This window comes from Triticum aestivum, chromosome 6A, assembly GCF_018294505.1.
Source record: "Triticum aestivum cultivar Chinese Spring chromosome 6A, IWGSC CS RefSeq v2.1, whole genome shotgun sequence".
Taxonomy (NCBI): Eukaryota; Viridiplantae; Streptophyta; class Magnoliopsida; order Poales; family Poaceae; genus Triticum; species Triticum aestivum.
In genome coordinates this window covers 109837966-109849427 of record NC_057809.1, presented here as the reverse complement: position 1 = coordinate 109849427, position 11462 = coordinate 109837966, and the positions used below count along the sequence as shown (strand labels likewise).

At 47.5% G+C, this 11462-nt stretch overlaps 1 protein-coding gene across 1 annotated transcript; it reads left to right on the top strand.

Moving 5' to 3' along the window:
- Positions 1–2977: 2977 nt before the first annotated feature.
- LOC123132367 (uncharacterized) lies at positions 2978–6980 on the top strand. Its single transcript, XM_044552143.1, has 2 exons — positions 2978–4303; positions 6472–6980. Exon 1 carries the CDS (start codon positions 3050–3052, stop codon positions 4286–4288), a length of 1239 nt encoding a protein of 412 aa, XP_044408078.1. The 5' UTR covers positions 2978–3049; the 3' UTR covers positions 4289–4303; positions 6472–6980.
- The last annotated feature ends 4482 nt before the right edge of the window (positions 6981–11462 follow it).

Here is an 11462-nt window from a genome sequence, read left to right as displayed (position 1 = left end):
ACGACTATCGCTACCGCTTAGTGATAAAGTAAAGCATTACAGGGCGATTGCATTGCATACAATAAAGCGACAACCATATGGCTCCTGCCAGTTGCCGATAACTCGGTTACAAAACATGATCATCTCATACAATAAAATTTAGCATCATGTCTTGACCATATCACATCACAACATGCCCTACAAAAACAAGTTAGACGTCCTCTACTTTGTTGTTGCAAGTTTTACGTGGCTGCTACGGGCTTAGCAAGAACCGTTCTTACCTACGCATCAAAACCACAATGATAGGTTGTCAAGTTGGTGCTGTTTTAACCTTCGCAAGGACCGGGAGTAGCGACACTCGGTTCAACTAAAGTTGAAGAAACTGACCCCCGCCAGCCACCTGTGTGCAAAGCACGTCGGTAGAACTAGTCTCGCGTAAGCGTACGCGTAATGTCGGTCCGAGCCGCTTCATCCAACAATACCGTCGAACCAAAGTATGACATGCTGGTAAGCAGTATGACTTATATCGCCCACAACTCACTTGTGTTCTACTCATGCATATGACATCTACGCGTAAAACCTGGCGCGGATGTCACTATTGGGGAACGTAGTAATTTCAAAAAAATTCCTATGCACACGCAAGATCATGGTGATGCATAGCAACGAGAGGGGAGAGTGTTGTCCATGTACCCTCGTAGACCGAAAGCGTAAGCGTTAGCACAACACGGTTGATGTAGTCGTACGTCTTCACGATCCGACCGATCAAGTACCGAACGTACAACACCTCCAAGTTCAGCACACGTTCAACCCGATGACGTCCCTCGAACTCCGATCCAGCCGAGTGTTGAGGGAGAGTTTCGTCAGCACGACGGCGTGGTGACGATGATGATGTTCTACCGACACAGGGCTTCGCCTAAGCACCGCTACGATATTATCGAGATGGACTATGGTGGAGGGGGGCACCGCACACGGCTAAAAGATCAATGATCAATTGTTGTGTCTATAGGGTGCCCCCCTGCTCCCGTATATAAAGGAGCAAGGGGGTGCGGCCGGCCAGGGAGGAGGCGCGCCAGGAGGAGTCCTACTCCCACCGGGAGTAGGACTCCCCCCTTTCCTAGTTGGATTAGGACTTGGGAGGGGGAAAGAGTGGAGGAGAAGAAGGAAGGGGGGGGGGCGCCGCCCCCCTCTCCTTGTCCTATTCGGACTGGGGAGGAGGGGCGCGCGGCCCAGCCCTAGCCGCCTCTCCTCTCTTCCACCTAGGCCCACTATGGCCCATTAAGTCCCCGGGGGGTTCCGGTAACCTCCCGGTTCTCCGGTAAAATCCCAATTTCACCCGGAACACTTTCGATATCCAAACATAGGCTTACAATATATCAATCTTCATGTCTCGACCATTTCGAGACTCCTCGTCATGTCCGTGATCACATCCGGGACTCCGAACAACCTTCGGTACATCAAAACATATAAACTCATAATATAACTGCCATCGAAACGTTAAGCGTGCGGACCCTACGGGTTCGAGAACTATATAGACATGACCGAGACACGTCTCCGGTCAATAACCAACAGCGGAACCTGGATGCTCATGTTGGCTCCCACATATTCTACAAAGATCTTTATCGGTCAAACCGCATAACAACATACGTTGTTCCCTTTGTCATCGGTATGTTACTTTTCCCGAGATTCGATCGTCGGTATCTCAATACCTAGTTCAATCTCATTACCGACAAGTCTCTTTACTCGTTCCGTAATACATCATCCCGCAACTAACTCATTAGTTGCAATGCTTGCAAGGCTTAAGTGATGTGCATTACCGAGAGGGCCCAGAGATACCTCTCCAACAATCGGAGTGACAAATCCTAATCTCGAAATACGTCAACCCAACAAGTATCTTTGGAGACACCTGTAGAGCACCTTTATAATCATCCAGTTACGTTGTGACGTTTGTAGCACACAAAGTGTTCCTCCGATAAACGGGAGTTGCATAATCATAGTCATAGGAACATGTATAAGTCATGAAGAAAGCAATAGCAGAATACTAAACGATCATGTGCTAAGCTAACGGAATGAGTCAGGTCAATCACATCATTCTACTAATGATGTGATCCCGTTAATCAAATGACAACTCATGTCTATGGCTAGGAAACATAACCATCTTTGATCAACGAGCTAGTCAAGTAGAGGCATACTAGTAACACTCTGTTTGTCTATGTATTCACACAAATATTATGTTTCCGGTTAATACAATTCTAGCATGAATAATAAACATTTATCATGAAATAAGAAAATAAATAATAACTTTATTATTGCCTCTAGGGCATATTTCCTTCAATAACAACTTTATTATTGCCTCTAGGGCATATTTCCTTCACTCTCTTGTGCAACTCTAATCACCAGGCTAAATTTTGTGTTTTGACCATTTCCTAAAACTTAATCAAAATCTGACCTTAGTCTGATTTTTTTTCAGGATCTAAACCTTTTGCTACCGCCAGGGTTTTATGGTGGTAGGATATAACAGCCTACTGCCAAGGCCCCTAGCGGTAGGGTTGGATGCCCTATCACAAATTCCTTCTAAGTATTGAACACAGTGCGTGTTCGTGTCTACCACCGAGCACCTTGGTGATATGGTTGTACCGCGAGTCTGTTCGGTGGTAAGAATGTTTCCTCCCACCAAGGTCCCTGTCGGTAGGCTGTTACACCCTACCGTCATGGACCCTGACGATAGGAAAAGGATCAGATCTCAATTTTTTTTCAAACTAGGGTCAGATCTCAATTAAGTTTCAGAAAAAGGTCAAAACACGAAATTTTACCTAATCACCACAACTATATCATCATTATCTCCTTTGTTGGTATCACCATCGAGCACCCGACACTAACACTCAAAGGAGATGCTTTTGTCTCATCTCGAGCGATGATCACCTCGGTCAATTAGCAGCGTAGGGCTTCAGTTTTCAAATTACAATCAAAAGAATGAAATATGTTTTTTTTTCTCTCACCATCTTCTATTTCATGTACATGATTATTTTCTGGATAAGAGCGTCCCTGCATTCCTCCTTGTTCAGCGTAAGCCATGGCCTGGCAGCAATCACCCTCGCCGGCGGCGGCGAACTCATCGCCACCACCCGCTCCCACCACCGTAATCTCTCTCGACGAAGATCTCCTCCGCGAGATCTTCCTCCGCCTCCCCTCCCTCCCGAGCCTCGTCCGTGCCGCCCTCAGCTGCCGCACCTTCCTCGGCGCCGTCCGCTCGTCCCCCGCCTTCCGCCGCAGCTTCCGGGAGGCCCACCTGCCCCCTCTCCTCGGCCTCTTCTTCGACCCCGAAGTGCCCTCCATCCCCGCCTTCGCGCCCCTCCGCCGCCGCGCCGACCCTGACCTCGCGGCCGCCGTCCGCGGCGCCGATTTCTTCCTCACCCGCCTCCCCGCCGACGACGACACCTTCCCGGGGTGGGCCATAGAGGGCTGCTGCGACGGCAACGTCCTCCTCCAGAACTGCAGCCTGGAGCAGTTCGCCGTCTACAACCCCCTCGCGCGGGCCCTGGATCTCATCCCCGTGCCGCCCGACAAGATCTTCGACGGCGCCCGCGGCGACGCCAAGTACCTCGGATGCTACATCCTCTCCTCCGAAGAGGGCGGCGAGCCGCTGCGCCTGGTCTACACCTGCCATGACAAGTCGCGGGCGCGTGCCGCCGTCTTCTCGTCGGAGAGCAGGGAGTGGCAGATCTTCCCGTGGTCGGAGGCTGTGACGCCACTGCCTGAAGACCAGCACTGGCTTAAAGTTGGCACGTTGGTGAATGGGTTCGTCTACTGGATACACACAAATGAAGCCTACATCCTTGTGCTGAACACAGCGACACTACATTTCTCCCAGATGGATTTGCCGCCGACCTTGGTGGCGCGAGATCTCATATTCAGGGTTGGCGAGACCAAGGATGGGAAGCCTTGCATTGTCTGCCCAATTGATTTCGAGCTTTTTGTTTGGGTCCGGGGAGCCGAGGATGACGGCATCGAGAGATGGATATTTGACCAGAGGTTTCCGTTGGAGACGATTGTCGAGGTCACCGAGAGTACACTTGTGGAACATGGTGACCTGAAGGTTGTGGCCACTATTGGTGGATTTGTGTACTTCTCTACCATGGAAACTTTCCTTGATGGTCATAATCCTAGTTGGTTCATGTCTCTATGCATGGAGACAGGGGAGCTGGCCACGCTCTTTCAGAGGAGATTTGACGGCCATCCCCATCCCTACATCATGGCATGGCCTCCTTGCTTGATAGACAACCAGGTGCACCCTCAACTTGAAGGTGCTTGATGGAATGTGGACAAGGTATCATAACATTTCCTTCGTTTGGCCACTAGATGGTGTTGTCCAGTAGTGTTATCTTTAAGATGACAATGAAAAAGACATTCTATTTGAGAAACAAGCAAAACAGACTATATATATATATATATATATATATATATATATATATATATATATATATATATATATATATATATATATATATATTGTAGAATTTGCCAAATGCTTGCTTGTGTTTTTATGTGGCTGCATTTCTGAACTGGTTCACGTGTTGCATTCCTCCTCCTTTGAGACAGAGATTCCACTTTCTAATTGGCATGTTTGTCATTTTGGTTCGATAGTTCTGTTGTGTTGCCAGTTGCACTGAATTTGACACTGTTAATATGTAAATGCTTGTAAAAGGTTCTGCTTGTTATTTTTGTTTTTTTCCTAACCACTCCCTTGTTTTGTTTTCCTTCCCATACCTTATTTGAAATGGAATACCCATCCATCTACTTGAATACAGTATTCCATTGTGGGACTCTTCCCATGAAATATTTTACATTTGGAGCTCCTGTCGATGAGATTAAAATAAGAAATTCAGCTTAGGAACCCGCTAAGAATAAGGCAGAAATTAGGTTAGCTGGATAGCAAGGGATGATCTTGACTACTGGTGGTTGACTTGTTGTGGTTAGAGAGTTCTGCTTCGGTACACTCCCCCTTAAAAGTTTGCATAAATCTTAAAATTACTTAAAAGGGCTATCATCATATTAGTTTGCAGATCAAACGTATTGAATAGATTGATTTGGATACAAAAGACTATGTTATCCTTTTTCATTGAAAGGGTACCTTCTAATCTCCACCTTTAATCTGCACCGAAATCCTTAAACTTTTCTGGGGGTGTGTACTGAAGCAAAGTTCGTGGTTAAATCATTCCTTCGCAACATGCCTCTTTACGTGTAGGGGTTAGAAAGAGAATTGATTTTTTCAGAGCATAGTTTGCTAAGTTATGAATACCAACATATTAGGAGGTATCATTTTAGTAGGCTGGTATATATTTGTAGACCCAACAACAGAGGATCTCCCTGTAAATATTTGTAGACCCAATTGAGTTGGGGTAGCACCAATTGAGGAAAAGCTTGTTCAACATCGTTTGAGATGGTTTGGGCATATTCAGCGCAGGCCTCCAGAAGCTCCAGTGCATAGCGGACGGCTAAAGCGTGCGGAGAATGTCAAGAGAGGGCGGGGTCGACCGATTTTGACATGGGAGGAGTCCGTTAAGAGAGACCTGAAGGATTGGAGTATCGACAAAGAGCTAGCTATGGACAGGGGTGCGTGGAAGCTTGCTATCCATGTGCCAGAGCCATGAGTTGGTTGCGAGATCTTATGGGTTTCACCTCTAGCCTACCCCAACTTGCTTGGGACTAAAGGCTTTGTTGTTGTTGTTGTTGTTGTTGCAACAACAGAGGATCGCCCTGTAAAGTTAGGGGTTTTCGATCTTCAAACAATGAATAAGGTCTGACTAGCAATGTGGCTCTGTAAGCTTAGGACAGAGGATTGCTCTGGCAGAAAGTTTTATACTAGTATTAAACACAGAAATGGAGAGACTCAATTTTGGTCAGGTGGCCGTGATATCAAAGATTCAATTCTGTAAGCATTGGAGAAGAATTGTTGGGGACGAAACTAATACCAGATTCTTGAAGGGTTGGTGGCTGGATAGAGAACCTCTAATCTCTTTGTCTCTCCTTTCATACGCTATATAATATCTGTCTTAGTTTTGGTCTCTGTTTCTGAAGTACTAAATGAGGGGTGGGATGCCATGTTTCTAAACTAGGGCATATGATCAACAGCTGAAACAAAATCGGTCGTATGATCATATCCCTCCTCCTAACTTTCTAAGAGGATGGAAGGTTGAGATGCATTGTCAAATTTGTGTCGGAATGAAACCATTTTATCATTTATCTCTCTCCTGTTCACTTGCGAGGTTTGTGGGGAATAATCTGATGTGCTTTTAATCTGTACTATTTTTGCTGCACAAATTTAGAAACAAGAAATATTTCTAGCTACTGTTGGCATTGCATCGTGTTTTTTTTTTGAACGATATGGTGTTTTAGAAGTCAAGCTTGCTTCGAACAGAAGAGAATTTCTGATCCTTTCATGATTGATATATTCATATGGTAAGTCATTGGCTAAACTTGTGATTCTTGATGCAGACGGAAGTCAGAAAACTGAGAGGAGCCGAAGTGGGGGGTTAAAACCGTTTAGAGAAGCAGGAACCGAAGTCTTGAGGGCAACCGAAGATGGGAGGATCACTCATCAATTCCAGGGCCAACGCGAGGTTTACTGGAGGTCGTCTTGCGACCCAAATGCTCGTGTCCTTGGCTGGCAGTGTTGATTAGGTTTGCTGCTGCGTTTCACCCCAAACTGATTCAGAAAATGAGTGTATGTTGTGTGTTGTGCTGCCTTTCCCTTAGAGACATCACACTGCAGTTTACCCTATTATATATTCAACAGCAGTAATGTAATGGCCAGCATGAGTCGGAGGAAATTAAGCCTAAATGCTTACCATTTTCACTGCCCCTGTTCCAAAATATAAAGGCGGAAGAAACAATGTTTTCCCTTGTTTATTTGTGAACTCTTGGTGATGCTAGGAATGTCTGCGGATGCTAGAGCACCCTTCTTGTTACAAATGGAGTTTTATGTGGATGCTTTGTAGTCTGTACACCACAGCTATTACAAGATCAAAGTGGCTGCAGCAACTGCATACACTGTAACAAAGGAACATATACTCTCTCTTCTTCTTTTTTTGCGAGAAACAAGGAACATATCCAAGACTGTCCATCGCTATTCTTGTTTGACTGACCGGGAGAGCCTGGAAAACTATTGCTGGACAATCTGTACCGGGGAGCTGAGGATGATTGGTGGCAGAAAAAAAAAATCCGCTGGGTCAAACTATCCCCCCCACGTCCACTGGTCCACATGACGTGGGGAGGCGGAGCGCGACTGGATCAGCACAAGTATTTTCTATTCCCATATGTATTTGGATCAGATGCAGCGCCTGTGTACTACAAGTGCCACATCTCTCACCTCTGGCCTCTGGGAAAGTCCACGCCTGCTCCCTCTCATTGCTGCCTTCAGAAGTGAAGCGATCTGCGGCTGCATCGATCATTCCGCCGCCTGCACTACGTAGCACGGCTTGCCCAGGTAAGTACCAGAATTTTGCTCTTTTTCCATCGGTTACGTGCTATTGCAAAGCTATTCTAAGAGCAACTTTAATGAGTCGATCCATTTCGTCCGCCGCTGTCCGTTTGGATCGGCACAGACAGAAAAGTCGGCTCAACGCGTCGACCCAAATAGACGCGCGTCCGCTTTTTGTCTGTGGGCAACCCATTCTCGGCCTATTTTTGAGCCGGATTTGTGTCGGCGCGGACACGCAACGGACGAGCGCCCACTCGTCTTCTCCTCTCCTAGGGCCCGCTAATCGGTGGCTCATTGGCCTCCCCCACCCCCCAACCAACAGTAACCCTCGCCCACCTCCTTCGTCGCCGACACCGCCGCCCTTTTTTGCCGGCGACTCTGCCAGCTGCCGCCGCCTCCACATCCGCCCAGCAACGCCGCTCACTCCTTCCGTCGTCCCGCCACCATCATCTTGCCGCCGGGGAGCAAACTGTTTCCCACCGCCGCTCCCCCCAACCGCACAGCCGCCCGCGACCAAGAGGCCGCCTCGCCGCCCCGATCAAATCCTCACTGACACGCTCGTCGGATGTCGGCAGGGCAACTAGCTGGTCCGTGCGCGCCGCGGCTCCCTTTGCCGGCCGTCTCCTTCTTCAACGCCCGCAAGTTGTTCGACAGTTTGCCAAGGTACGAAAATGGACTCCGCGGATGAGTTCTTTTCCCATAATTTCCTTTGCGACTTCGACGATTCGTCGTCTGACGAGGAGGAGGAGATATTGGCTGCCGTGTTGGTCCATCACCACCTCAACAGCCAACGGCCGTTGTTTCGTGGCTCCATTCCGGGCCACCTTCCGGCGTTGAATTGCAACCGAGAGAGCGGACATTTCCTTCTTTGGAAGGACTATTTTGATACAACAAATCCGTTGTTCAAATATCAAAAATTCCGCCGCCGTTTCCGTATGAGTAGGCATCTTTTCAACCGTATTAGAGAGGGGGTGGTCTGCTCTGATGACTATGTCGAGTGCAAAGAGGATGCCGTCGGCAAGATCGGTTTCTCCTCTTATCAGAAATGCACTGCCGCCATACGAATGCTTGCATACGGAGTGCCCGGTGATCTCATTGACAAGTACGTCCGTATGAATGAGTCTACATGCCTAGAGTCCCTGTATAAGTTCTGCAAGGCTGTTATTGCAGAACTGTCCGGTGATCTCATTGACAAGTACGTCCGTACGAGCATGTCCGAAGTTTACACCATATTCTACATATGTAAGTAATTACCAGCATGAGGCAGAAATAAATTAACTCTGCATTTTACCATTTCTACCACCGTCCTTCCAAAATATAAGGCAGAAGAAATGATGATGATTCTTATTTGCTTCGTTATGAACCACCCCAGTGCATATTCAATTTTATCGCACGCCTCGTTTCCCACAAAAATTGTTCCGCTTTGAACGTGTTGTTAGTTACTACGACACGTCACATTTATCGCTCGACTAAAGAACCACCAGAGACAATTACGGTCATGCGATGCACATCCGACGGCTTCTGAATCGTCGAGCGCTGTCCCTAAAATTGGCACGTCGGTCAATTAATAACTTTTTTTAAAGTCAATTAATAACTTTTGAGAAGGTTAGTCAGTGGAGAATGTCCAATTTGTCATGCTAGAGTAGATGACTCGAAGCACGCCTTGTTCGGATGTTTTTTTTAGGGGTAAAACACGCTTTATTGATTATAAGCCACAGTTTGTGGGATACAGTTTGCATGGGGGTGAACAAGCCAAATATGGCGCCCCCGCTGAAGAGAAAGCGAAGATCTAGCTATAGTATGAGCATCACCATTCGATGCACGGCTCTCAAAAACAAAGGTACAATTAAAAGCAGCAGCTCGAAAGCAAATCTCCGAGATAATAGCCCCATGCTTCCCTCCATAGCCTCTGTTTATGTCGTTGATCACCTGCTTGGAGTCCGAAGCGATAATCAAGTCATGAACGTACAAATCTTCTGCCAAGGACAAAGCTTCACGGCAGGCGATGGCTTCTAACGTCGCCACATCAACTACCCCCGGGATCACCAATGCCGAGCTACCCAGGTAGTTTCCCTGATCATCCCTGCATATTGCCGCAGCCGAGCCACCTCTATTGAACCGGCCAACCCCTGCATCCACGTGGATCTTCGCAAAGCCTCTAGGCGGAGGCTTGGGCCGAGTACAGGGGACAATCCTTGTGCCGCCAGTTGCAACCGATGCCCCGCCATCTCCCAGACTATGAAGTTCGGCTATAAAGCGCTCGATAAAACTGTGTGTGGCGTGTGGGCTCTGGAAGATTCCTTCGTGGATTGCCTGACGACGAGCCCACCAAATTGCCCATAGTGTCACCGCTAGTTGAACAAAAGATGCATGCGATGACGCTTCTAGCAAAGAGAAGAGCCAGAGCTTAGCGTTCGGCTCTGTAGATACACTCATCTGCTCTGTTAAACTTGCATCAGACAGGGCCAATACACACCTGGAGGAGGTGCACTCCAAAAGAGAATGACGCCATGAATCCAAAGCCCCGCACAGCCCGCATGAGCTAGATGTGGACATATTTCTGTGAGCTCTCACATCCTCGGTGGGTAAAGATTGCCTTGCCATCCTCCAAAGAAACACCCTGACTTTGTCGGGCACCTTTGTCTTCCACAACGATCTCCATGCGCTCCCCTCGGAGCCCAGACTCGAGGAGCCGGGGATTTCCTCAAGCCATGCTTCCCTCCTCTGCCTAGTAGAAACCAGCATCGCATATGCGGACCGGACTGTGAACACCCCCGATGATTCATAATGCTATGACCAGAAATCTGGAATATTCCTTGTGCAGAGGGGAATGGTCAGGATAACCGAGACATCCATTGGCAGAAAAACTTGTGCTACCTTCTCATTATTCCATGTGGCCGATGTTGCATCTATCAATTCTGAGACTTGTGACGGAGGGTTCACAACCTTGCTACCATAGGGCCGCATCATCTTCATACGGGGCAGCCAGTTGTCGTTCCAAATATCAGTTGACTCTCCATTGCCAATCCGTTTAATCAACCCCTGTTTTAGCACTTCCTTCCCTTCTATTACCGCTCGCCAGATTTGACTTGGATGACTACCCAGATGAGCTTCCAAAAAGGAGGAAGTTGGGGAGTAAATACTTCTCAATATGCGGGCACTTAGGGACTCGGGGTTTTGCAATATTCTCCAGGCCTGCTTGGCTAACATGGCCAAGTTAAAAAGTTCAAAATCTTTGAATCCCAAGCCCCCCATGTTTTTCGGTTGTGTCATGGCCTTCCATGATGCCCAGTTAGGCTTACGTTTTCCATTCTTACTCCCCCACCAGAATTTCCGAATCAACATGTTCATATGTTCGCACAGACTTCGTGGCAGCTTGAAACATGACATGAAATATACCGGGACTGCTTGTGCAACTGATTTAACCAAAACTTCTTTGCCCGCCGTAGACAAGTGTTTTTCTATCCATCCTTGGACCTTGTTCCAGAGTCTATCTTTCAAGTACTTAAACGCTCCATTCTTAGAGGTACCAATGTCACTCGGCATCCCTAGATACTTTTCATTCAAAGTTTCCTTGGGTACATGCAATATATCTTTGATTTGCTGGCACACACTATCAGGAACTCCTTTGCTGAAAAAGATTGACGATTTATCATAATTTATGCGCTGACCCGAAGCTTGGCAGTACACATCCAAGGTTTGGTGGACCTCTGTAGCTCCCATACTGTTGGCCTTAAAAACAGCAGGCTGTCATCTGCGAAAAGTAAATGGTTTACTGGCGGCGCCGTAGGTGCCACAGTTATACCATGAAGGTTTGATGACTCACTCTTTGATTTCAATAGGCACGAAAGGCCCTCTGCTGCAATCAAGAACAAGTATGGGGATATAGGGTCCCCTTGCCTAATACCTCGTGAAGGTGAAAACTGCTCCAACTTTCTCCCATTCATCAGGACAGAAAATTTGACCGAGCTTACCATATCCATGATGATGTTTACCCACCCTTCTG